We start from the raw sequence: 25,456 nt of genomic DNA, 5'->3' as shown, positions 1-25,456 counted from the left end.
CGAGATGCCAGGCGTAACACACCGACATGCCTTGCAAAGGCGTGTTGTTCAACGGTTCGACCGTGCGGTCTATTTAGATTGGAGGACTATGGCCATAAACATCACTGTTGTTGGATATTGTTGGCATCGCAGAATCATCTCCGCGACTCTCTGGCTTGGCTTTTGATTCATCAGGCTGCTACTGATTATTGCGATGGCTTCTCTAAAACAGGCGTTCGGCATCTCGAAAGAGGAGGTGAGGAATGCCCGACCGCCAGGAACCGCGACGCTCGTTGGTAAGATGTCACCAAATTTCCTGAACGTCTTTCTTGCTAACGAAGCTACCATCAGAACATCTCGAATGGACAGCATCGCAAACAGGTCACGATGAAATCCGCCTCGTGCCTCAGCCATCCGCCGACCCAGCGGATCCTCTCAACCTGCCCATGTGGCGCAAGATAGCAGTTCTGGCCGTCATGTCGATACATCCGTTCGTTGTGAACTTCACCAGTGCCTCCATCTCGAGCGCATTGCCCATCTACGCGTCCACGGGCGTGTTTGGCTTTCCGCCGAAGACGTTCTCACAGTTGACGTACTTCATCGCGTGTAACATTCTCATGCTAGGCGCGTCGAACCTGTGGTGGGTGCCGTTGGCGAACACGTTCGGGCGCCGTCCGGTTGTTCTGGGCAGCTTGTTGCTCCTGGTCTTCTCGAGTATGTGGGCTGGTCTTGCGACTAGCTTCAACAGTCTGGTGGCTGCGAGGATCTTCATGGGTATTGGAGGTGGTCCGGCTGATGCTGTGAGCCCGGATGTTGTTGGCGAGATATTCTTCGTGCACCAGCGTGGACGCGCTTTGGTAAGTCTCTTTCCCAAATACTTCGAGTGGAACGGGTCTGACAGAACTCACAGGCCATCTACACAGTCATGTTGTCCTTCGGCTCCCTCGTAGGCGCCGTCGCAGGTGGCTATATCGTCGCCGACATGGGTCTTTCCTGGCTCCACTGGATGAACGTGCTCCTCTCCGCCATCACATTCGTCCTGTGCCTATTCTTCCAAGCCGAAACCCTCTACGACCGCAAATCCACCACCGTCACTTTCTCCGACGACCCCGACAAGCAAACCGTCGAGACCAAGGAGCGAGTCGTCGTCGCAGATGCCGCTTCCCCGTCTTCTTACCCGTCTTACTCATACGCCAAGTCTCTTCGACTCTGGTCCTACCGCCCCGGCCTCGTGCAAAACTTTCTCGCTCCGTACAAGACCCTCAGACTACCAGGTGTTTGGCTAGTATCAGGATGGTACGCCGGACTCGTTGGCCTCATCGTCACCATGTCGAGTGTGGGACCTCAACTCGTTGCCGCACCGCCTTATCTATGGGGAAAGAACGTCGGACTAATCAACATCGGCGGTATCTTCGGCGCTCTTCTCGGATGCGTAAGTCCCTACAATCCTACCATCAGCGTTAACGTTTGCTAATACATACACTCAGGTATACACCTACCTCATTGCCGACTTCGCAACCAAGCGCCTCGCAAAGAAAGACCTCCACGGCTTCTCAGAACCCGAATCTCGTCTCGTTACTGCACTTCCCGCGCTCGCGCTCGCCACAATCGGCGCTCTCATCTTCGGCTTCGTAGCGCAGAACCCCTCGCCTACTGGCTGGGTCGGTCTTCAGTTCGGTTTCGGACTCGTCGCTCTTGGGCTCATGCAAGCGCCCTCCGTTGGCTTCAACTACCTGATTGAATCCTATGGGGTACTCGCTGGTGACTGCTTCGTTGCTGTTACGTGTGTGAGGGCTATTATCAGTTTTGCGTGGACGTTCTTTGTGGGCGAGTGGGTTACGCATCAGGGTGCTGCTGAGCCGTTTGGCATCTTTGGTATGTTGATGGGTGTATTTGGCTTGTTGACAATCCCCATGTTGATCTGGGGGAAGCGGTTGAGGATCTGGACTGCTAAGTGGGTTCCTGAAGGCGCGGGTTTGTAGTGAGATATGCGGACTTGGGGTACCCATTGCTGAGTAGCTCCGTTAGTGCTCACTGTATTCCGTTGTGTACAATCTCGGATTAATGTCTTCATTCAACGTGTCCTCTCTGGCTTTCCTCTTGATGTTCAAGTGAACCGTAATTCTAGCTCTTTCTCCCAAGTCTGCCGCCCGTGTTCTTGAAGAACAGTGAGCACCGTGCTGCCATCTTTATAGTTAGCGCATCACGACAATCACGCAACACGCGGACCTAGCTCTCTGTAAGAATGCACAATACCATTCGATCTATGTTACACCCCAATCTCAAACAAACGCCCACCTCCTCAATCCCGCCCTCACACCAAAGAAAAGGGCCGAGCCAATACATGTCAAGATAGGAATACCGTATACACCCAAGCCAATGAAGATACCTTGCTCAAAGTAGCCAATCGCGATCGACTCAGCGCGCTTCTTCTCTTTAATCTCTTGTGTCGCGTTGCTAAGGAGCTCAGCCGCCGCCTTCTTCGAATCCTTACCCGAAAGGACCTTCGACATTGTCGCTTGCGAAGCAGGCGCTGCGATATATGCGGGCGAGATGCGGGTGAAATGCTGGGCTGTGTACCGCTTCTCTACATCGATAGGCTGGAAAGACGGAGCAGCCGGGCCTAGAAGCAGACGGAAGGGGATGTTGTTCGTGAATGACGCGTCGGCGTTGACGAATTGTGAGAGGTATTTGCCCGTAGACGGGGTGCCGAAGTGGTATGCAGCTAGCAGACTTTGCTGGGGGTCTAGGTCGTCCTCGACGAGACTGATGGCATGCTCGAGCGATGTGATTGCTGAGACGCAGAAGACGGGCTGTTGGGACTTGGAGGGTAAGGATGAGAGGTTGGAGAGTTCGACGACAGCGCCGTTGTCGCCTTGTGTTATGGTGTTCAGCTTCCATGACTTGCTGTCTGTGAGCGCTTGGAAGGTCTCTGCTACACGCGACGACTTCTTGTGCTCTCTTGCGTTGGTGGAGCCGTTTGACACGCCACTAGATCCGGCGAGGAAGGGAAGAGCGTGTCTCAGAACATGCTCGAGGAACTCCTTCTTGATGAATTCGTTGACGAGGACTACATCGGGCGCATATGGTGATGTTTCACCGAATGCGAAGCGTGCTGTTACCAGTTGCTCGGCAGCTGATGCGAGATCTGCTGTGCGGTCTACAACTGCGACGACTTTGTTTCGTGGTGATACGAGTTGTGTGTATGTTGGCGAGCTGACTTGCGTCTCTTGGAATACTTGTAGACAGGCTGATAGTGAGTCTGAAGGAGGGTCGGATGAGATGACAGCAAAGGTATCTGATTCGAGGGCTTCGGTAAGTAGCTTTCGGAGCAGAGAGGGAAGTGCGCGAAGGTTGTTTTCGAGCTGCAATATCGTTATGTGATGTTTCATATTGAATTTTGCAGAGAACTGACCTTCAGTGCTATGCAGCTGCCGGTTGCAAGACCAGCGCTCAAAGGTGCAATGACTGAGAAGAAAGGCGTATGACTTCTTTGAGGCTCAATATACGCCACACCCCAAGGTTCCCTCTTATCACTAGCATCTTTGCCATTGGTGATCCTGTACTCGGCTTCCAACTCTTTGGCCGCGTCAATCGAGCCATAGTGCTCTTTGACCACATCCAGGGCAAGCGCAACCTCGGTGATTGCCTCTTCATCCGACACATGCGTATCTTGCTTCAGGGCATCTGCGATTGCATTGCTGTTGTTGCGCAGCGCATCGTGCAGCGATTTCAGTTGTTTGAGACGGAAGTGGGCGTTGTGGCAGCGGACAGTAAGCGCAGTCGCCTGCAGATTGGCCAGCGCAGCTTCGGGGGTGATTGGCGACGACATTGCGAATGGCAGGAACAGATTGATCAACGAGCACCAAATCTTCTAGAAGATATGTCCTCCAGACTGCGATATGTAATGTAAGCTCTAGGAAGCGTACGGATATTCTGACACGGCAGTCAGCCCATTTGCGCCGGCAATGCTGCCGACAGTACGCGGGCGCGACGAACCCCCCACATTCCGACGACTGCGACCCCTGCCCCAGCTTCTCCGCGCGTCTCCAACTTTCGGACCACGAGGGACGCGTACTTCCATCTCACGTCTCTCGGGGTAGTAATATCGTTAATTCCATACACGTCGTTGCCCAACTTTGTCCCACCAAGTCCACTACTGCTGTCAAAATGTCAGTAACAACCACCGCCAACCCGATCCACTACAACCTCGAGGCCACCCTCGCAGACTACGATCTCCATCACAGTGGGGAACAAACTGAGGGTCTCGATACAAGCCTTAATGCGCATCCCGCACCGAATACTTCGTCAACGCAATCGCAGCAGAATCCTAGCGACTGGCCGACGGAACATCGCCGTGTGCCCGCGTACCGCCCGATCAACCACGAACTCGATCAGAGCGAGCGGAGGGTCTATCTGAACGGCATTGAACAAGCATTTGTTGGAGTCATGTTCACAGGTGTGTTCCTGGAATCTGTGAGTATCTCGAGATCAATCAGGAGGTCATGCATGCTAACAATTATGCGCAGACAATGTCCAAAGCGTGGCGGAATACTCTGGGGCGATTCTGGAATGTTGGATACAAGATTGGTGGGGAGTGGTGAGGAGACATGGTGTATATAGAACAATACTTTTCCGGCGCTCGCAATGCTCAATTCAATTCTCCAACTATCATCCAGCTGCAATCTGTTATGAAATGTTTCGCAGTACTTTGTAATTCATTTCAAAGCATAAAACCCAACGCGCATGTCGATCTCGTTCAGGCATCCCTCATGACATACATGCAGCAACACCACACATGCGCATCCTCGGCTCAGTCAGCATGCGCCACCAACAACCACCCACATCGCATTTAGCCTGCGAACTGCGACGGTTCACTCCGCAGATAGTAATCTCTCTTCGGACCCCGAGCAGCGCGTTCGCAGTGCCCTGCATCATTCTACACCAACCCACCCATACTAACCCGCACATCGCGTCGCCCACAGTCGCGGGAAGTGGAGGGCCTATCCCCATCTTGAACCGATGATCAAGGCAACACGATTTGGCTTGCCGGCAGAAGTGAAGTGCGCCTAGTAGTAATCGTCGTCTAGAAAGATTTCTCGAAATACACTGTTCACCCCGTTTCTGTACAGTCCTGTTGCAACCTCAAGCATCCTGCAACGCTCCTCACACCTCTCCCATCCATCATGGACTTCACAAACGGTACCAACGGTACCAATGGTATCAACGGGCATACTTACCCATCCTCACAGCCCCTCAAGATAACAATATGCGGCGCTGGCATCGGCGGACTCAGCGCAGCCATCTTCCTGCGTCAACGCGGACACACAGTCACCCTCCTCGAAGCCTCTCGTTTCGCCAACGAACTCGGTGCAGCCGTGCACCTCGCACCCAATGCCAACGGCCTTCTCCGCCGCATGGGCTTGATCCCAGAAGCCCATGGTGCGGTAGCGTGTCGTCTGATGACGCAACTGCTGCCGAATGGCAAGGAGCTGTTTACCGTGCCGCTCGAGCACGATGCAGCGAGGTGGCAGCATCCCTGGCAGCTTGCGCATCGTGTGAGTTTGCACAGTGAGTTGAAGAGGTTGGCTACGTGTGAAGAGGGGGAGGGGAAGCCGGCTGTTCTTAGGCTGAGGGCGAAGGTCGTGGATGTTGATGCTAAGGCGGGTGTTGTTGTGCTAGAAGACGGGGAGAAGATCCAGAGCGACGTTGTTGTTGGCGCGGACGGCGTGCATTCCAAGACAAGACCGCGTATTCCTGGCGCGGAGAACATCAAGACTTTTGGAAGTGGGAAGAGCGCGTTCCGTTTCCTGATCCCCAGACAGCGAGCCTTGGACGATGAGATGACGCGCAAGTTTGCGGAGAAGGAAGGTCATCTCGTTATGATCTTCGCGCGGGATCGCAGGGTGGTTGTGTACCCGACTTCTGACAATACGTTGTTGAACTTTGTTTGTATTCATCCGACATCTGAGAGTCAGATTGATCCGAAGGAGCCGGGTAGCAGTGACTGGCAGAACCAGGGTAACTTGAACAAGATGTTGGAGGTGTACAAGGACTTTGAGCCTGCGGTGCTCAAGTTGCTGGGTATGGCGGATGAGGAGACGTTGAAGGTGTGGGAGTTGCTGGATATGGAGCAATTGCCGACTTGGACAGATGAGAAGCTGGTGCTTATCGGTGATGCTGCACATCCCTTTACACCTCGTAAGTGCCGTCCTCGCTTCATCATCGTAACGGGAGTCAAGCTGACCACATTACAGACCAAGGACAAGGCGCAGGCCAAGCCATCGAAGACGCCGCCTCCCTCGCCGTCATGCTCCCCCTAGGCACACCCCTCGACTCCATCCCCGCACGCCTCAAGCTGTACGAAAAGTGCAGATACGAGCGCGCGTCCATCATCCAAGAGTACTCCCGCGTATCAGGCAAAGACCTCGGTAGCGGACCACCCGTCGACCCCCAAAAGTTCACAAACTACAACTTCGGCCACGACGAATGGGACTTTTCCAGCCAAATGCTCCGTAAATGGGAGTGGGAGAACAAGAAAGGTCTGTTCTGGCGGATGCCTACGACTTTTGGTCCGATGCCGGGGCCAAGACAGGACTTCGCAGGACGGCCGAGAGATGGATCGAAGGCTACGTTTAAGACTGCTAGTATCAAGTTCAAGACGAGCCGGACTGTGTTGGAGAACCTCTTGCCGACGGAGAAGTTGAAGTTTGCTGCCGCTGACACGACTTGCTATGCGAGTTTCGCGGTAACGCAGCTAGACAACCTCGAGTGGCTTGGTGGTAGAGGATACAGCCATTTCGGACTGTACATCCACGGTATCCAGCACACGAAAGCGAATGGCGAGACAGTGACGGGCACATACCTACCCGTCCTCTTCGAGAATCTGGCTGATCCCATACTGAGCGGAAGGGAGGAACTAGGCTTCCCCAAGCTTTTCGCCGAGCTCGATGTCAAGAAAGATGACAGCAAGTGGACGCTCGACGCAGGCTGGATGTCATCCAAGTTCTGCAGCATGTCACTGTCCGGTCTGCAAGAACATTCCGCAACGAACGGTGAGGCGCCAAGAATTTCTCCTCCTCTTCCAAAAGACGAGGGCCTTTTGTTGCACAAGTATGTACCGGCTACTGGTAGCATGGGTAGCAAGGAGCGCGGGCAGGCTGATGTGGAGTACACCGCTTTTCTGCCGGGCGAGGAGGATGCGAAGACGGTGGAGAAGAAGGTCGAGCGGACGTTGAAGGCGAGCTCAGCTGAGATCTCTTTTGATGCTTTGGATTGGAAGGCGCTGCCGACGCTGCATCACATCGTCGAGAGGTTGAAGGAGGTCCCTGTATACGAGGTTGTTGAGGCGAGGGTCGTCGAGGGCACTGGTGTAAGCGACGTGAGCTCGATCCGGAAGCTAGCCTGAGCTGTATCATCTGTAGCTGTTATCAAATTTCATAGTCAGCATTATCCCACCAACTACAACTTCAAGAGCGTCCTCCCACCTGCAATACTGTAAAGCCTTTCATTCTTCATCTATCAAAAGGCCCCCAACTCCTACAAATGAGACAAGCGCTTGTCCTGAAGCTATAGATATAAATGGGGTATTACCAGGTCTCCATCTATCGGTTGCCGCCGCCAAAAACACCTTACTGCCATGCCATATCAATGCAACAAATGTAACATAGGAAAAAGAAGTGATGGTTCAATGCATCTCATCCGAAGAGTTTGGGAACATCGAGTCTGTGCTAGTTTGTTGAGTCGGCTTCTTGGGCGCCGCCTTTACTGGAGTGCAGTCAGACCAGTCTGAGTCTGCCGGCGGTTCCGGCACTGTACTGGCGGAGGCAGGATGCCAAGAAGGGCGAATATATGCCGCGTCGTCCGGGACATCCGCGCCTGTACTGGGTCAGTCGGAAGTCCTGCAGAAGACTCGCCGAGGCAGAACAGCCCAGGGAGACACGCAGGGAGGTTCTACGCACTCGCCACGCCCAGACCCTCGCAGAGCCTCTTCCTCCATTGCCCGCAGACATCCTCAAACCCATCCAGCACATTCGCACATGCCCGTTTCGCCTCCCTCTCTTTGAGCCGCCGATCCCAGTCCCCATGCTCAATGTATTCCTGTCCCTCTTGCGTCTTTTCGTTGTCGCGTTTCCAGTCTTGCAGCTGTTCTTTGCTGACCTTTAGCCGTCTGGCTGCATTTGCGGTGGTTTGTCGTGACATGTGGAGAGTATCGCTGACGTTTGAGAGGTGTTGGATGAGTTCGCGGCTGGAGTGGGTAAGGTGGGAGATGGCGACGAGCGGATCGGCGGAGGGGTGGGGTAGCAGCTCCAGGGTAGTCTGTATGATGGGGAGAAGTTCGTCGATATCCTCCGGGTCGGGGAGGATGGCGAAGGGACCTGAAAAGGATACGGCGATGGATGTAAGGGTACGCGATTGGTGCGTCAGATGCGTTGTCAGAGCCTCGTGCGCAGTCTTCAGTCTGGGTTTTGTTAGCGATGACTGGACATGGCTGCGAATTGGAACATACCTCGTCGCTCCGTTCTCCATCGCAATCTGGCTGCCAAGATCTCGGAGTTGTTGCGTGACCCTCTTCACCACCTCGTCAGATGGGCTTCCGTTCTCCTCCATGCCTCTCCGTGCCAGACTCTCGATAGCCGCCATCCGCGCGTCGAGCGCGGGCGAAATGCCCTCATTTTCCAGGTCAGAGTCGTCACCGTAGTCGGAGCCATCGTACAGCGAGCGTTGCCTTGTGTGCTTTTTCGTCTTAACGGCGGATCCTGGACTGAGGCGCGCCGGAGACGAGTCCTGCATGGCAACCCCACTATCCCGTACACCGTTGACACTAGCTGCACTGTCGACTCCATAAGAGCCGTCGTGTTCTACAGCCGTGCCGATGTTCTCGTCCTGTGCTTCGTCCAGTTCCTCGCCGTATTCGCCCTCCATGCCCTCGTCGTCATCGTCGTACATCTCGCCGAGCTCGTCGGCCAAGTTGCCCAAGCCATTGCCGTCTCCTCCGCCGTCGAATTGGTGCGCGGGGCTGTGTTCGAAGTCTTGCGATGAGCGCGGCGTTATGGGCGAGTAGCCAGAGTTGCGGCGGGTGAAGGACTGCCGTCTCGATGAGGTGTTGAGTGACATGTCTAGGCTGGAGGGATGTCGGCGGTGCGAAGACGCAGGGCGTTGGGTGGGAGTGCTGGGAGGAGACGACATGGTGTTGTCGTGGTATTGCGATAGTCGCCGGTGTTCCGAACACGTCGAAGGCTCGTGAAGTCGCGGAAATGAACAAAGGCGGACCGCATTAGGAGTCCCCAGTCGGAGATCTACGCGGGAGTGAACCGTGATCTAGGGCGCGCACTGCGCGTCAGCCTCGCAGCACCTGCACGACGCGGCTCTGCCCTAACAAGCCGCCAAAAGTCTATGTAATTGCGCTGGGATAGGAGGTCTGTGGCGGGGTATCGGCGTGTTGACGGCCTCAGGACTGCAGCGATGGTGCGGCCTTGGCTGTGGCTGCGGAGATGCGCCTCAGGTACCAAGTGCTATGATGCGTGATGATAAGTGGCTTGTGCCGCTTAGCGATAGAGCGCGAGCAATGAAGGCGTGCGAAATAACAACGATGAAGCCTCGGTTGCTGTCCAACCGTCGAGCCTGGTGTTTGTTGACGCTTGCCCGGTGTTTGGAATTAGTGGCTTGCGCGAAGGCTTGTGGACCCTTCTTTGCACAAGACGTGAGTGAAAGGGGTATGGGTATCCCGGTAGCAGGTGACCTTGATACGATGACGCTCGTATTTCACTCATATACTAGTATGCAGCAGTTGTGTCTGATGTAGTAACGACTGTGGATTCTTTATAGCTGATGATGCATTTTGACTCAGACACATGTCAGACAATACGACCTTTTGCATCCGAACGCTCTCCAATGCTGTGTAACCTCAACCCCAAACACTTTCAAGATGGGTATCGCGTGCGATCATCCTAAGCTGGGCCGAAACACGCTCACAAACTCCTAGACGCCTGAACATGACCTTACTCATGCCGCTATAGGTACTGCCATATAGCACCCATGCAATTCAATGCCCACAGAACTCCTGTAATGCCCCCATAATGCCGCTGAAATGGATATCGGGTGTGTATGCGATTATTGCGCGGGTTTGGTCTGCTCGAGACTGGCGATCTGCTTCTTCAGCTGTGTGAAGAAGTCCTGGCCGGTCGGCATGAGGTGTGTCATGGTGCCTCGTCTCGGTCAGTATGCCAGCCTCATTGGTGGTTCGATGACGCCTTACCTCCTTTGCCCCATGCGCCAGTGCTTCGGGTCGGAACAGAGTCGCCGGGGACCTTGTGGTATACTGAGGGTTGGTCTGAAAGCATGTTAATCCTCTAGACATGCGCGCGGGTGACGGAGTGGTTCATACTGGCTGTGCTCTCAAGGTATTCTGCAATCGATTAGCTCATGCCATATCATGTTCCAGCAATGCCATCGACGTACTCTTCTTGAGGAAATCCCTGACCTCGTTCGCATTGAACTCCTTCACAGGTACGTGCTGGTCGGGCTGCGCTTGAGCTGGTGCAGCCGCGGGACCTGGTCCTTTCCCCTGCTTGGCTCCCCATACGTTCCCCGTGGGCGCTGGCATGGCCTGCTGCCGGCCTGCATTGTCCTTGGTGGGGGTGTTTGCGCCCGAGTTGGAGTTGCGGTTGGCTTGACCCTGCCGCCGCCAGCTGTACCAGTCGTCAGTATCTTAGGCTCCCACAGCTCCGCGTGCGCATTGCTCAGACGTACCGGTTTTCTCCCGGGCCACTCATGTTCAGTATGGAGCAACGGTGGGATGTGTGGAGGGGTCGGGTCAAGATATAAAATGGTGGAAGCTCTCCAATCGCTCATGCAGCGCGCGAACTGCGTCTGTGCTGCAACGTCTAAACCAATAGGCGCCCGATGACATATTATAGCTGCGACCTCTTTCGGCCAGCTCACCAGTGCTAGCCGCTTTCAGGCCTATTTCAACACTATTCACAGCCATTATCCAACGACTGGATGGCAATTTTTGGAGCTTTCTAATCCGCGCCGATGTGTTGTACATCACGTGTCCTGTCCTCCAATGGCAGGAGCCACCGGACGTGTCCAGCCTACGCTAGCTACAGGGTTCTCAAGGCCTCCATCCATGCATGAACCACGGCAACGGCTCCTAATGGACGAACATGTTCTTTGTTTCCCATCTTTACTCACCGTCATTGTTCATGACCCGTCTCGGGATCGATTCGGCCGGCTTGAGAAAGGAAGAGGCTGGTATGTTGTGTCATCAGCCCGAACAACATTAATCGTCCAGGCCGTACACCGAGAAAGACTAATTTCCTCGGGTTGTGCAATGAGATCTCAGACGGATCAAAGGTCATGGTATGAGGACGTTTACATGGACAAGCGCAAGTCTTATCGAACGTCATACACCAAGCTCCCAGGATGGCAGGCGTAATGGTTTACAGATTGTACATGCAGATGGCTATCACCTCTGAGGCTCAACTTTCGTATCTCATCTTATTATATGCGTCGGTAAGAGAGACACAGACAAGAGCGGACCCTTAGTTTCTTCCGTATTAACGTATGAAAGCCCGCTTGCTGACTTCTTGGGTCTTTCTTTCCAACTCGATCGCCACATTAGCTATCCTGAAGATCATCAACTATCTTCTGACTTGATTACCTTTCGGCACTCAGGTTGATTCTCTGCAATAAGAGCAAGGCATCGAACATGCGAGCCTTCCTCGTCAAGTCTGCGGGCCTTGCGCTCTACGTTCATGACCTACAATCAGGAACTCTTACATTGACACACGAGCGAGCCAACAAGGAGCCGAAGGTACATATACTAGATGAAGAAGACTTCGATGACGGCGCAGACGAATTCGATATCGCGATCCTTCAAAAGCTGGAATCCGGCCTCGAAACCAGCGCAGTAGGGCTCAGCCTACGCTTGGTCAAGAACGATGGAGTGCTCAAGATAGCCTATCGAGGTAAGGGCGGTGGAGTCGTGGATTGGAAACTACAGGGTTTAGACGATGGCAAGATGGTGGCATCTGCTTCTACGCAGACTGATCCCCAAATTCCACCGGGCCAAGGGGACATGAAGACCGTGCTACCGAGATTGTCCATCAGTATGATTCAGAGGACGACAACAAATCCCACGCCAGAACGCATAGAGACCCCAGTACCGAGACTGTTCGTCAGTAAGCTTCAGACGATGACAACCACACCCACGTCGGAACGTGTTGTTCAGCCTCCACTTTCAGGACTCAGCATCATCTCAACTATAGAAACTCACCCCGTTGGAGTCTCTTTCAAGCGCCGAAAACAAATACCGGCATCCCACGCAACCGGAATGAGAAAGAGCGACCCCAAGCACCGCCTGATCCAAGTTTCATCCCAGCCCATCAACCGCAAGCTCGCAAGAGATCCAGAAAATCTCACACCGTGGCCAAATCACCTCTTCATGGCGTGTTGTCGCACACAACCCATTCACAAAGGCGAGGTCGGAGTATTACACATAGATCTAACGGAAGGCTCAGTATGGTTCGAGGGTTGGTTTGGCAGAGCACATATCAACCAACGAACTTATATAAGGAAGGAAGTCGATCTTCGGAATGCCTCAAGTGAGTTTCTAACAAGCAATCTCTGGCATTCAAGCCCTCACACAATTCCGAGTACGATCTGGATGCTAACTCATGCAATTAGCAAGCGTGCACTACGTTCCCTATACCAGATGGGTCGGAAGAGATTACTCCACCCACCAACTCAAACTCTCTAGAGTCAACACGAACCAAGAGAGAATTGTCTTCTTTGCTGCAGACTGCTCGGCTCCCGGATATCAGATATGGGGCTCAGATATCTACCAGAGCCTCGATCCTATTGGGCACTATAGTTCGGGACCACACAAATCAATAAGCATTCCGACCCTACCAGCTGAGACGACCATGCGCTTTACGTCGCCTTCCGTCATCATCCGCGCACTCCGCGACTGCATCAACCGCGCATCTCCGTGCACAACAGTCAGTGAGCCGATTGCCGAGCCTGATCTACTCGAGGTTGTTGAGCGGGGTCTGCGATACCAGAGCGTGGGGTCTCTGAATACAGCAGGTATGGTGAAGTGGATAACTGCCATTCAGGAGATGAAGAAGAGGGAGGCGTTGAAGAGGAAAGCAAAGCTTGCGAAGGAAGAGAACGGAAATGTGTCTCTCAAGAGAGGACTGGATGTCGTGGAAGAGGAGAGGGAAGACAAGAAAGTTAAAGTTGAGAGTGGCGTTGCGGATGAGATGAAGCTGGACAGTAAGTGGTTGGAGGAAGTTTAAGAGTCGTTGCTGGGCTATATCAAGATCGAGCTCGGTCAAAAGTGATTGATTTGCCTGCTGTCGCGAGCCTGGAAAAATGGTCGATTGAATGAGTTCATCGTCCAGATACTATGAGCATAAGGGATCGTGGGTCTGGTCCACAGTCAACAAGAGCTCATTAGCATCAGGGTGGTTAGGTACTCATTCAAGAACACGCGGTTGGGTCCAGTGAAGTGCGTGCACATAGCAAGACGCTCTATTCTTCTTTATCTATCGATCATGCACTGCAACCCAGACACAGAGCCACTCACAGACTATACTATCTCAATGACACATACAGGAAAATATACTATCGTATTAGAGAACAACAAGCGCTGCTCGTGCATAAATCAATACTCATTGGTATACATAAGACCGCACTTGCCTGTGCAAAAAGCCAAAATCCCAACTCAAAACCAGAACCCAATTGCACTTGCCGCGCATGGATAGATCTACGCCGGCGCAGCTGCACCCTCGCCATTCTCGCCACCATTACCATTCCCACCCGTAAGACTAGCCATAAACTCCTGATATCTAAACACCTCCGTCCTGTTGCCCAAACTCTTCCCTCCCTTAGCGAAAGCTCTCCGTCCACTGAACCCCTCAATGGCCATATCAATCTCCCGCTCCGTCAACTTCCTCTCTCCAGCCTCAGGCGCAGTATGCAACAAGGCATCTTTCAACTCCGCCAGATCAATCTGCCCATCGTCATTATCGTCGAAGGCCTCGAACGCAGCGGTCAGTTCGTTTTGGTGGGAGAGGTTGCCGAGGAGGTCGGACAGCGTTGTCAGGTAGGTGGCTAGGTTGATGGATTGCGCGCCGTTGAAGTAGGTGGAGAGTTGGGAGGGGGTCGCCGAGAGACCGAGTTGGGAGAGCATGTCTGCGACGTCGGCGGAGTTGACGTGGCCGTCGTCGTCGCGGTCCATGACGCTGAAGGACTCGCGCATGCTGTGGAGGAGGGGTGGCGGGAGTTTGGAGAGGGCGTCGGAAGAGGCCATTCGCTGCATGGGTGCTGGTCGTGCTGTGCGCTCTACTGGCTTGTATGTCTCGACGGGTTTGAAGGTCTCGACCGGCTTATAAGTTTCGACTGGTTTATACGTCTCGACTGGCTTGTATGTCTCCGCCGGCTTAGGCTCCTCAACCGGGGTGTAAGTCTCGGCTGGCTTGAGGCTCTCAATTGGCTCGGTATTCTCAACAGGCGGTGACTTCTTCCTACTGAACAGAGGCGGTGGTGCGTCGTCCCTCCCAGCGGCCTCAAACTTAGCCGCGATTGATGATGTACTTAGAGGGCGCACCGTCATCTGTGAAGAAGAGGAAACATTTCGCGTGGGTGATACATTGCGTCCAGGTGAGAGATTTCGAGAAGGCGAATTGGGCGCTTCTGGGGTGCCCGTCGTTCCCCGTGTGTTCAGCCAGGATGGCGGGTTTTGCGATGGGTTGCCCCCGATGGATAGACGGTTGGGTGTTTGCGCGGGAGATGTGGGAGTCTCTTTTGGTTTGAGAGGCGAACTGTTCGGCGTCGATGGTCGCAGAGTAGACGGTGAGCTCTCTCTGATGGAGCCTGGTCTCCGGAAGGGCGACTGGCGCGGGCTGTTGAAGGAGAGGGGCGAGGGCTTGTAGGGTGTTGGTGTTGTAGACTGCATGTTATCATTAGTATTATTCACGTAGTTCCCAAGGGTCCAGCATACCATGGTGTGTACATTCGTTTTGGTGATGTCGCTGGTCGTCGCGTTGTTTGGTGTTGTTAATGGGATGGCCTAGCAACGAGCCTATCGATAAGCTGACATGGGTAATTGGCGTGGGCATGCAGGGTTCATTCACCCTCTGCGGGCAGCATAGCGGGTCACACGCATAGTCACAGCTCCGGATACTATGCGGTAGCCATTCACGCTCCCAGATCCACGGCCTGCTGGACCAACTCCCCATCTCCGCCAGCTACAGCGCGTCATGTTGTTTCGGAACGGTTACATTAGGCTCCCCTAGCGCCGTCGATCGATAATGTAGCATCCGAGTCGCCAGGTGCCCGTACAGAAGAAGATGGAGACACTCATGGCTGAAGTAATCGCACAGCGGCCAAGCGGGCCCAATGCCGCTCAGCCTGTTTCCCTGCAGCGCCAGCCCTCCTTCTCCTCGTTCCCTCCCTCGCGATCGCCCTCTACCCGCAATGGCCACCATCCGAAAGCTCGCTCCCCGCAACCCCCCATGCTCCGCGAGGGCGACGAAGACGACTCAATCCAGTCCTCGCACGACGAGTCGTATCAGTCCTCCATGGCCGCCATTCCCAGAGGAACCGCCAAGTTGCGCTCGCAGTATCCCGCCGATGCGGTTGAGAACCATGTCGAGTACATCCTGGTCGCCTCGTTCGACATTGACCGCGGCTCCATCATGGAGCACCAGTACCCGGCGGCTATCAGTGGAGACGAGACTATGCTAGCAGAGCTCATGTTGCCCGATCAGGCCCACGTGCGCAGTCAAGACTGGACCATCTTCTTCCTGCACAAGGACACCACAGCCGAAGAGGAGGAGCGCGAAGCACGGAGAGAGCGCAGGAGGAGGAGACGCCGGCGGAAAGAGGGTCTGGAAGATGAAGGCGACAACGACGCGACTGCCGGTACCGAGGAGCAAGACGACGAATACGATGACGGCGACGACGACACAGAAAGCGAAGGGGAGCCAGACCCTGACGGGCCCCCATTGGTCTATGTCTTGAACCTGGTCAACACCAAGCAGGACAATACAGTGAAGAGGTAGGAAGAACATCTCCGTATACTTGGCAAGACTGACACTACACAGAGGCGCCATCGTCAAGGCCATGGCTATATGCACGCGCCATCCCTTCCTGCACATATACAAGCCCTTATTACTGTTGGCTCTCGAGGAATACTTCAGGGCGCCTGTCTTGGAGACCCTCGAATCTCTATACAACGCGCTCAATGCCATGGATCTCTCACTTCTCCCAAGGCTATCTCCCCTGGAGAACTTCGTGCTTGGTGCCAGCGATGCCAAAGACATGTTTGTGGAGAAGTTTGAGCTCATGGTCCGGCAGCGGAAGAAGCTCGACGCTGCAAGAGACTCCGTCGAAACCTCGTCGGATCCTCAGTCGCGGAAGAAGACGTACACTGTCCCGCGAGACACGCACGAGTTCGAGTCCAAGATCAACTACAACGGCATACCTGTCCCCGTCAAGATACCGACCGCTCTGAGTCCAGAGACTGTGGGCGACTTCTCTTTGATCAAGCTCATCCAAACCTTCTCCGCGCCTCATGCGGCGCAACCGCAGCCCTTCGCTTTACACCCGCATCTGACCACGAGCGGCGCATTCACCCATCCCATCATCGTCCTCGTCAACGCCCTCCTCACACAGAAGCGCATCATCTTCATCGGACATAATCGCCCCTCAGGCGAGGTCGCCGAAGCCGTGCTGGCAGCATGTGCCCTGGCCTCTGGTGGCATTCTCCGTGGCTTCGTTCGCCATGCGTTCCCATATACCGATCTTACCAAAGTAGATGACCTGCTGAAGGTTCCTGGTTTCATTGCTGGTGTTACCAACCCCGCCTTCTCTTACAAGCCCGAGTGGTGGGATCTGCTTTGCGATCTGCCGACCGGTCGTATGAAGATTAGCAACCGCATTGAGACGGCGTCACCCACAGAGGGGTCCATGTTCTTCCAGCAACAGGGCCTACCACTGAACGGACCAGGTGCACCACCAGCCTTTGATGGCAAAGGGGGCGGCGTCGACCCGACCGGCGACACCCAATTCATGGACAGACTTCTCGAGAGTATCGCTAACCGTCACGGCGAGAATGCTATCCGAGCGAAGTGGCGTTCGTGGGTGCTCAAGTTCACTCGCATCGCGGCCGCTTTTGAAGAGACGGTCTATGGCGCTTCGGCCTTGTACATTGGCTCCCATGAGACCGACGTTGGCGCATATGGTGTCTCTGGGCATGGCTACGTCTGGCCAGACGAGAACCATAAGCTACGCGAGCTCGCTGCAAATGTACACCGTATCGAGGGCTGGCGCAACACAAGGAGTTATTACAGTTGCGTTCAAGATCTAGCGAGACATTGGAAAAAGAGACCTGTGCGAGGTCTTGATATGGCCCACCAGCACGACAAGCTGCGATGCTTGAAACTTACGCACGATCAATCTGCGGGCATCTATCTTGCACTCGCGCGGTGCGTTGAAGAAGCGGGTTCACCACCTAGTGAGAGTGCGAATGCTTCTTCGAGTGATTTGTCGTCCATGGCCCAGTCACTTTCCATCACCAATGACTCTGAGCGCAAGGCGAATTCGCAGCTCCAGTACGACACCATTCTGCAGCTACTTTGTGTAATCCCAGATGCTGGTCTTTTCTATCTTAGTCTAGGCTTGTTTCATCCCCGACAGGATGTCAGGATGGCGGTCGTGAGATTACTAGAGAGAATCATGGACCACTCTGCTGGTCGGCACTACTGGGGTCAATTAGGACGTTTCGCCAAACTCGCCTTCTTCAGAGTGAAGAGGGAAGAAGCGCAGAAGTAGTTGCGATACGATAAGGCGTTGAAGGTGTTGGATCGCACCTCCGGTATAGTGGTGTCATGGAGTTTGTAAATGCTGTAACGTAGATATCTGAATGAATGAAATGAAGTACACATGGAGTGCCTAGCTACCCTCATGCAAACTAGTCGCCATGCAGCAAAGTCACGTCTGTCCCCAGACACGCTACGAACCGTTGGATGCGCGCGCATCCCTGCATCGCATCTCATCTCCGCCTAAATCATACTCGCCCAAAATTTCCCGCTTCACCCCTCGAATGCGCCCGCCCTAGTCGCCGTGTCGCAACGCCCATTCCGTCCTCCCTACACTTTCAGACACTTTGCGCACACAGTCCATGTGCCAATTGAATAGCGACAATGGCATCACCACCACCAAGCGAACCCCCAGCGGTTAAGAAACGCGGTCGCCCGAAGAAAGTCGTAGCCGAGGATGCGGGGGCAATACCAGCGGTCGAAGCGAGCAAGGCGGCTGTAAAGAAGGTGGCCGCGAAGCCTGCTGGAAAGGCGAAACCGGTGGAAGTCAAGAAAGAGAAGAAGGCGGTTGCGAAAAGTGCAAAGACGGTTGCTCCTGCTGCTACTCTTGCCGCGAAGAAAGATGCGCCCCAATCGACAGTTGCCCCCGAACAACCCACACCCGTTGCACCGTCTACAAGCAAGATATTAGAGGAGGTACAAGCGAAAGGGACGTTGAAGAAGGCACAGGCTGCGAAGGTCATGGAGAAAGTAGTGTCGAGTACAGACAAGAAGACTGCGCCGCCACAACCTCAGGCCCAAGAACCGACAACAAAGTCAGCGTCTTCGCCGTCAAGACCAACACCAGCAGCAGCATCCACGACGCCTCCTCCTCCAAAACCGACTACGACTCCCACCACTCCACGCCCAACAACAATCCCCCTCCCCTCACACCCCACAAAAGCGCCATCGCCCGTCTCCCCACCTCCAAACCCATACCCACGCCTCTCAAAACCCACACCATCCACGCGTCACATACCACCGAACCCCTATCCAACAAGCATCCGTCCCTCAAACCAACCACCACCTCCATCCCCACCACACCGACAACACCCCACGCGCCTCATCGAGCCCACACCCGACATCAGGCTACCACCCAAATACAAACCCGCGTCGCGCCGGGTCACAGCGATAATGGTGAGCTTGCCGATTGTGTTGGTGTTTGGGTATGAGTTGTTCGAGCGGTGGAGGGGGAAGGAAGTCAAGCAGGTTTTCAGGGAGCCAGAGAAGGAACTGAGTGAATGATTTAACAGCGGGCAGGCAACGAACGGCAGCTTGGTAATGATGATGACGATGAGTAATGCTGGGTTGATTGTGTATTTATACTATATATATGGTCTGGTCTCTGCTGCCTCTTATGTATGTTTATAGAGATACGGTACACGGAAGGGGTATCACTACTCTTGTGTGCTGTTGATATTCCAGTCTACTCTCTTGAATCGAGTGGCGACCTATCTGATCCACGGTCCATGCTGGTTGAACAAAAGAAAAAGTGTGGTGAAGAAGGTAAAAAAGGCGAATAGAATATGAAAGACTATGTATAAGAAGGGTAATCGCGAAAAGGATATCAAGCTCAATCATCCATGCTACATGTAACTCTTCTTCCTCAGGAGCATACCACGAGTCCCTGAGGGATCAATTGGCAGACCCGATACACTGCCGCGGCGGCTACCAGGTCTACTGGCAGACGGGGAACGTGTTGTGTTAATGGGTTCTACATCCAGTATCGGTGGGCCTACACTGACATCGGGTGTGGCAGGCCCTGGGGGGTGGAATAGGCGCTTGTACCGCAGCTCTGGTGAGCTCGGTACGTTTGGGTTGGAGGAGGACCTTGCGGCCGAGGTCATGGTGAGGTTAAACAGCGTATTGGTGCGACGACTGAGTGGACTTTGAGTTGGCTGTGGCGTAGGCTGTGGCATGGGCTGTGGGGCGGCTTGCATCGTGGCTTGAGGAGTTGAAGGCCAGAGGGTAGGACCGGTGAACGTGGGTGATGTAGAAGGCGAGGGTGACGAGAGCCTATCCGTGGTATCTGACTCGGGGTCGGCAAAGTAGTCGTGGTCGGAAGTATCGTTCGTGGATGACATTGGATCGAGTTGAATGGTCTCAGTCCATTCGCGCCTTGCATTATTTGCGCCGTGAGCCTGCTTCGCCACGGAAAGCGGTTGTGAGGACGCTCTCAAGGCTGCGCGAGACAAGAGAGGACTGGTGGGTGCAGACTTCCGCAGCACGGGGCTAGGAGGCTCCGTCCTGAGCTCGAAGCGCGTCATCTTATGCGTCGATTTCGCTCGCTTTCTTTGAGCGAGATCGGTATCTTGAGAGCTGGTTCGCCTAATGCTGATGTCTTGCTGTGGTGTAAAGACAAGCCGTCCCTTGAGCTTCTGGATCGTATCGTCCAGCGCGAGCTCAATGGCGACATGGTTTTGTATCCGCGAGAGCTTCGGCCATGTAGCTCGCTGTCCAGTCAGCATGCATCCGACCATGAACTCGGGCGTGGGATTGCTCAAGACTCTAGGGAAGTCCGCGTAGTTGATCTTGGGGAAGATGTTGATGTCGCCTGAGTATCGCTGGCTGAGCACCGAACGTCCTTTTGTGACAAGGTTTGGGAGGAACCCAGTATCCGCTAGCTGCTGGAGGCGGTGCATTACTTCGCCCTTACAAAGACTAGCTGAGAGACTCATCCAACTGGGACCAGTGACGGCATCTTGCTGGGCTTCTGCAGCGACAATCTCCTCCTCTTTCGCCAGAAAGGGAACAACGTGCGGGTTGACCTGCGAGACAATGAAGTGATTCACGTTGAACATCTCGGCCAACCGGGTCATCGGTAGATCGTTGTCTACCGAGCCATCGATCCATGTCGCGTCAGGGTTTGGATCCCAAGGTACTTCCAGGCCGGTCTTCGGGTCCTTGGCCAGCAGAGATGCCTTCTTGTAGACCAGCGGAACTGAGCAAGACGTGCATCTACGTAGGGTCAACACAGACACGAAGCTTCATCGGTTTCGTGAACTTACACTGCAGACCAGATCATCACATTGGGCGCTGTGATGTAGTTCAAGAGTCTGGGCAATTCGTAGAGCGACGAAGTCGAAACAGGAATGTTCAAGATACGTCGAGTCCGGTTGTATGCTTCTTGAAAGGTCAAGTCGCCAAGCAGATCACGCATAACTCTCATGAGATGTGCAATGTCAAAAAGAGCTCCGGACTTCATCAAGCGCATTGCTTTGTTGATCATGCCTTCTGGGTGATCCGGGCTTTCAAATACGTTCAGATCTCCGAAGCAAAATTGGTGCATAACCTCCGGGATCTCTGCATCAGTCTTTGCGCATAGAACTGCGCTGACGATGCTTCCCGCAGAGGCTCCCGATATGATGCGTGGAAGAAGACGAGCGTCCCAAAGACCCTTAACGACGCCGATGTGATTCATCCCAAAGGTTCCACCGCCTGAGAGTAACAATGCGCTCCTACCGAATGATTGGCGTGTCTGAAGCAATTGGTCGACTAGTCGCCGCGGCTCGATAGGACATTGATCTCCCTGTTTCTCCGAGACGTCCAGCAAAGCGGCCATAGTTTGCTGGGCCGACTCAATGTACCTCTCGATCAGACGCTTGGTTCCGATGTGCGAGTGCTTGTACAGACGCAGGTCGCCCATGTCGCCCAAACCGCGTGTGAGGGTAGTCCTGATCAAGAACAGCATCCGCTTCACATCGCAGCTCATGCGAGCATCGTCCAGCTCTTTCAGCCGGGCAGCAACCAGATCCACATTGTATTCCGGAGTGTCGTCCTCTTCTTTCCAGGCTTCGTTTCCTTCTAGGATATCGAGCTCGGTCGCGGCGGCTTTCCATTGGTCGTAGGTCTCGGCCTGCGTGGCGATCTCGTCAGCATGTGAAAGGGCACGACCAATCTGAGGAACCCACGTCTTTCATGTGCAGGTACAGGACCTGCCTACGATTTGCTTCCGCAGCATCCACGGCTAGTTCAGGAACATGGTAGTCGCCCACTGGGTCGCCCAGAGTCCCCAACGGATTCCTGGCCAGCTGCACCAGGGGTCCGAGGAAGCCACCATGGCTCTTGCTCTTCCTTATGGATTTCTGCCCATTTTGTCCTCCTCTTACGTGCAGTCGCGTACTGCCGCCTGTGAAAATGGTGTCAGACAGCAATGACATCGAGCGCCGGTACACGCCATGCGCGAATCCTACGAAGCCTGGCTTAGCCGGTGGTAGGAGGATCGGTAGATCGAGTGGTTGTGAAGGCAGCTTGCGGTGTTGTCAAAGTAGGGGAGTCGGTATCCGGGGAGTCTGTCGCGATCGAGGGAGTCTGTAGCCTAGTAATAGTGCTTTTCGAGAAGACGCGGTGTAGGGTGGCCGGAGATGGTCAACTGCGGGTGGTCATGCGCCTCGGTCGCGCAAGTCGCGGAAGGTGCGTCACAGGCTTGCCGCTTCAATACTTTTGCAATGTTGTCGCCGGACGACGAAACGAGCGCGAGAAGGGTCGGCATTGACGCCTTTGAAGTATTCGATGCGTGCAGCGCATGCTAGGGAGCGTGGGGACATGCGCATGGTACATCGTCATCGGCAAGGATCAACTAAACAAAGCCGGCGAGGGTGTCGCGTCGGCAGTAGTCGTCAACCGACGCTGATACGACACGCAGCTTCCACCTGTACCTGCAGGTCCCGTGTTGGCAGACTACTGCACATGCACCATGCATCATCTGTCTTACGTGTAGCTGGCATCAAAGGCCGAGTCTCCTCTGACCACTTGTTGCTGTGCTCACGTCCCAAGAACTCTTTATTGTGAACTGTGGGCACGCAGCATTAGTTCGGAAAGGCCGTGTAGCGCCGCGAATAGTTGCTCGTCCGAAATCGCGATCCCGCGCTGCACACGGCAGATCTGGAGAAAGCTGCAGACGTGGGGCAGCCATCCCTACCTGTTTTGACCGCCATCTTCGATCTTGTGAGTCCACGAGGCTCTATGCATAAGACAATGCACCCTCAAAAAGAATATGGGTGTGACACAGTCAGTCGTGGCCACCCGGACATTCTCACGGGGGACCGGCTTACAGCTGGCGCCTCTTTCACATGTCAGACTTACTGACCCAACCGACCCAACACTCCATGGGCGTGCAAAAAAGGAAAGAAGCGAGGCAGTTGTCCATGCAAATGATCGCCTCTGTTCTGAGAATCTATTTCAAGCTACCAGATGGATATTGGCTTTGGCCATGAAATGGTGGGTATGTAGCTGGATCGTAACGTCGTTGCCGTGTCGGGTATCATGCAACCGATGAGTAGAAAATGCCAGATAGTCGCGCCGAAACTCCTCAACGCCCTCATAGGCAAACTCATGCTTTCATGCCTGCCTCAAACTACTTCACGATTCTTGCAAGTCTCGGCTTCTCGCCTTGAGTACGCACTACACGGTACCACCCCTTAGGTTTTCCCTCCTGTGTGACTCCTAGATACACCTTGCTGACGTTGCACAAGCGGGCAAGTGCGTTCGGTCCCGGTAGCTCATCCGGTAGTATAAGCTCGGTGAAGGTTTCGAGATGCTCGCGACGCAGGCGGTCCTCCATGAACAAGAAGTTGAACATGATGCTATACGAGTCAAAAGCGATTAGGTTGAGGCTATAAGGCAGCGTCGCTGTTTCCTGGTACATCTGACGGCAGACACTATTGAGCAAGGTAAACGCCGTTGAACTCTTGACCCAGGGCTGGGATGTCGTCTTAAAGGGATTCTGCCGAACATCGTATACTGTGCACTGGTACTTGAAGATGGGTGTAACCCGCTTTACCTTTGTGGGCTTTGTGGGGTCAAACGTAAGGTGATAGGTCTGGTAGCCGATATTGATAGTCCTACCACCAAGTGCATAAGTGTAGATGAGATTCCTCACGTTTTCGGGGAGCTGCAGGAGAGGCGAGTCGGTCTGGTTCATCTTGAATCTGATACAGTCAGTTGTGTGCGTAAGGTGAGTGTTGTCTGAGACATACTTGCGGGCTTGGTCTGAACTTCTAGACAGACGTTCCCCCATTATAGTTCGCCGTGGTGCTGCAATCTCCTCAGCTTTGTATGTCTTGGGCTGATATGGCTCTTTCGGCTGCTCATTCTTAATGACACGCTCAAAGAGCCGCGATGTCTGGTTTGGCGCCGTAGGTGATGTCTTTAGTGTCGCGGGGTCGCCCCTGTTAGTTATCCCTTTGTACCGCGCGAAATTCTCATCTCTCCGCGCTTGCTGGTGGGCTTTCTTCTGGGCCTCCGCTGGTGGCGTTGGCAGAGAGCTGTTCCTCGCCCAGCTATTCTGTTCTCTCGACTTGTGGCCCGTCTTCATAAGGCCTTTGAAGTTCTCACGGTCACCCTGGACACTGCGCTGATGCGGCTTCGGGGCTTGGTGCTTCTTGTTTTCGAGAACCTTGTCAAATATGGAGCGCGGAGGGTTCATGTCGTCATCAGGAATGGAGACGGGACCGTTGAACCAGGACTTCTTCCCTCGTCGGCTTGAGGGTGGTGTTGGTAGCCGCGATCCATTTGGCTCGGCATTTGCTTTCGACCGCTTGTGTCGGTCGTCGTTCTTGTCTGCTGGATCGCGGTCGTCGGGCGCGCGGCGTTTGTTGGGGCGCCGTGAATAAGTGACTTTTCCCGCCATCTTGCGGAAGAAGTTGATGACTTTTGAGAGAAGTGCGGAAATGGCGAGTTTGGATTGGGGAGAGCAAGGTTCCCTCGCCGCAACCGAAGAAAGTGCGAGGCTGTAATTGTGGAAGGTGCAGTTTGGCCCACCTATTACCAATCAAGGGTAGCGATTCCTCAAATGAAATAGTGACGAAACGTGGAAAGAGAGTGAAGCTGGTCGCCGAGATTCAGTGTGTGTGCTTTCGCAGCCTTGAGCAGCTTACCACGCGCAACAGACGCTGCAGGTGGCTAAGCAAGCAAACCCAGGGCGTGAGTACGGCGCGTAGGAGCGATTGCGTTCCCTGACCCGTCGAACGATGCCTACGCGAAATCCCAAAGCCCAACGAACCTGTGTGCACGACGATCGGATGTAGAAATAGATCTCCGCTTGTCGCGGTCTCACGTGGGATAGTAGTAGTCATCAGAGATGGATTCGGTTAGCGGCCGGTTCTTAGTGCCACCGCTTCTGACGCAGCACAAACCTCGATGGCAACAGAGACGTAGGTAGAGATGCATTACTTTTAGGTCGCGGGCGCGACGTTTGAGCGTTGCGACGAACATCCCTCGTTGTCTTCAATCTCACCTTCGTCATGGCCTCCGCTTGGGTCTGATAAGGACAAGAAGAAGGTGTTTCAATCACTCTATACATGCGAAGCTCTGGTATCTCACAAGAGCATATCTTTAATCGGATATACTCTGCGAATTCAAGTATGCGATGTTCCGGTGAGAGACGCCGTTGCCCTGTGACGTGGCTTTACTCTTCCCAGTCCTGCCTCCTCTTCTATTCTCTAGTCTTCAGATCATCTTGTCATGTCGCCTTTCCGAGCACATCATTTTTCACGTACAGCAATATTCAGCTCTTCCATCGCATAGCTACTGTCTTGTCCGAGTGTGCCTTTCAATTGAGTCCCGCTCCTACCTGGTGATCTTTCGAAATTAGCAAGTCAACGGTT

The 25,456-nt window shown here is 54.2% G+C and overlaps 11 protein-coding genes across 11 annotated transcripts; 5 read left to right on the top strand and 6 right to left on the bottom strand.

The window, feature by feature from the left end:
- Positions 1-193: 193 nt before the first annotated feature.
- On the top strand, positions 194-1,961 carry J4E93_001427 (uncharacterized protein; the record flags this gene model as incomplete). The annotated part of the gene is made up of 4 exons (XM_049339378.1): positions 194-275; positions 331-836; positions 890-1,411; positions 1,467-1,961. The coding sequence occupies 4 exons, from the start codon at positions 194-196 to the stop codon at positions 1,959-1,961; spliced, it is 1,605 nt and encodes a 534-aa protein (XP_049203335.1).
- A 300-nt stretch (positions 1,962-2,261) lies between these two features.
- J4E93_001426 (uncharacterized protein) lies at positions 2,262-3,811 on the bottom strand (the record flags this gene model as incomplete). The annotated part of the gene is made up of 2 exons (XM_049339377.1): positions 2,262-3,344; positions 3,395-3,811. 2 exons carry the CDS (start codon positions 3,809-3,811, stop codon positions 2,262-2,264), a joined length of 1,500 nt encoding a protein of 499 aa, XP_049203334.1.
- A 338-nt stretch (positions 3,812-4,149) lies between these two features.
- J4E93_001425 (uncharacterized protein) lies at positions 4,150-7,387 on the top strand (the record flags this gene model as incomplete). The annotated part of the gene is made up of 3 exons (XM_049339376.1): positions 4,150-4,455; positions 5,232-6,180; positions 6,237-7,387. 3 exons carry the CDS (start codon positions 4,150-4,152, stop codon positions 7,385-7,387), a joined length of 2,406 nt encoding a protein of 801 aa, XP_049203333.1.
- Positions 7,388-7,932: 545 nt separating this feature from the next.
- On the bottom strand, positions 7,933-9,168 carry J4E93_001424 (uncharacterized protein; the record flags this gene model as incomplete). Its single annotated transcript, XM_049339375.1, has 2 exons — positions 7,933-8,440; positions 8,489-9,168. The coding sequence occupies 2 exons, from the start codon at positions 9,166-9,168 to the stop codon at positions 7,933-7,935; spliced, it is 1,188 nt and encodes a 395-aa protein (XP_049203332.1).
- Positions 9,169-10,092: 924 nt separating this feature from the next.
- J4E93_001423 (uncharacterized protein) lies at positions 10,093-10,754 on the bottom strand (the record flags this gene model as incomplete). Its single annotated transcript, XM_049339374.1, has 5 exons — positions 10,093-10,187; positions 10,238-10,312; positions 10,367-10,387; positions 10,441-10,670; positions 10,732-10,754. 5 exons carry the CDS (start codon positions 10,752-10,754, stop codon positions 10,093-10,095), a joined length of 444 nt encoding a protein of 147 aa, XP_049203331.1.
- Positions 10,755-11,692: 938 nt separating this feature from the next.
- On the top strand, positions 11,693-13,283 carry J4E93_001422 (uncharacterized protein; the record flags this gene model as incomplete). The annotated part of the gene is made up of 2 exons (XM_049339373.1): positions 11,693-12,432; positions 12,743-13,283. The coding sequence occupies 2 exons, from the start codon at positions 11,693-11,695 to the stop codon at positions 13,281-13,283; spliced, it is 1,281 nt and encodes a 426-aa protein (XP_049203330.1).
- Positions 13,284-13,753: 470 nt separating this feature from the next.
- J4E93_001421 (uncharacterized protein) lies at positions 13,754-14,602 on the bottom strand (the record flags this gene model as incomplete). Its single annotated transcript, XM_049339372.1, has 2 exons — positions 13,754-14,560; positions 14,597-14,602. The coding sequence occupies 2 exons, from the start codon at positions 14,600-14,602 to the stop codon at positions 13,754-13,756; spliced, it is 813 nt and encodes a 270-aa protein (XP_049203329.1).
- Positions 14,603-15,338: 736 nt separating this feature from the next.
- On the top strand, positions 15,339-17,823 carry J4E93_001420 (uncharacterized protein; the record flags this gene model as incomplete). Its single annotated transcript, XM_049339371.1, has 2 exons — positions 15,339-16,048; positions 16,095-17,823. The coding sequence occupies 2 exons, from the start codon at positions 15,339-15,341 to the stop codon at positions 17,821-17,823; spliced, it is 2,439 nt and encodes an 812-aa protein (XP_049203328.1).
- Positions 17,824-18,194: 371 nt separating this feature from the next.
- On the top strand, positions 18,195-19,094 carry J4E93_001419 (uncharacterized protein; the record flags this gene model as incomplete). Its single annotated transcript, XM_049339370.1, has 1 exon — positions 18,195-19,094. One exon carries the CDS (start codon positions 18,195-18,197, stop codon positions 19,092-19,094), a length of 900 nt encoding a protein of 299 aa, XP_049203327.1.
- A 341-nt stretch (positions 19,095-19,435) lies between these two features.
- On the bottom strand, positions 19,436-22,009 carry J4E93_001418 (uncharacterized protein; the record flags this gene model as incomplete). Its single annotated transcript, XM_049339369.1, has 3 exons — positions 19,436-20,807; positions 20,858-21,705; positions 21,761-22,009. 3 exons carry the CDS (start codon positions 22,007-22,009, stop codon positions 19,436-19,438), a joined length of 2,469 nt encoding a protein of 822 aa, XP_049203326.1.
- Positions 22,010-23,205: 1,196 nt separating this feature from the next.
- J4E93_001417 (uncharacterized protein) lies at positions 23,206-24,480 on the bottom strand (the record flags this gene model as incomplete). The annotated part of the gene is made up of 1 exon (XM_049339368.1): positions 23,206-24,480. One exon carries the CDS (start codon positions 24,478-24,480, stop codon positions 23,206-23,208), a length of 1,275 nt encoding a protein of 424 aa, XP_049203325.1.
- Positions 24,481-25,456: the final 976 nt, after the last annotated feature.

Source organism: Alternaria ventricosa (assembly GCF_023758065.1).
Source record: "Alternaria ventricosa strain BMP 2768 chromosome Unknown scaffold_2, whole genome shotgun sequence".
Classification (NCBI taxonomy): Eukaryota; Fungi; Ascomycota; class Dothideomycetes; order Pleosporales; family Pleosporaceae; genus Alternaria; species Alternaria ventricosa.
The sequence above is the reverse complement of the archived record's forward strand: the minus strand, read 5'-3'. Positions and strand labels throughout refer to the sequence as shown.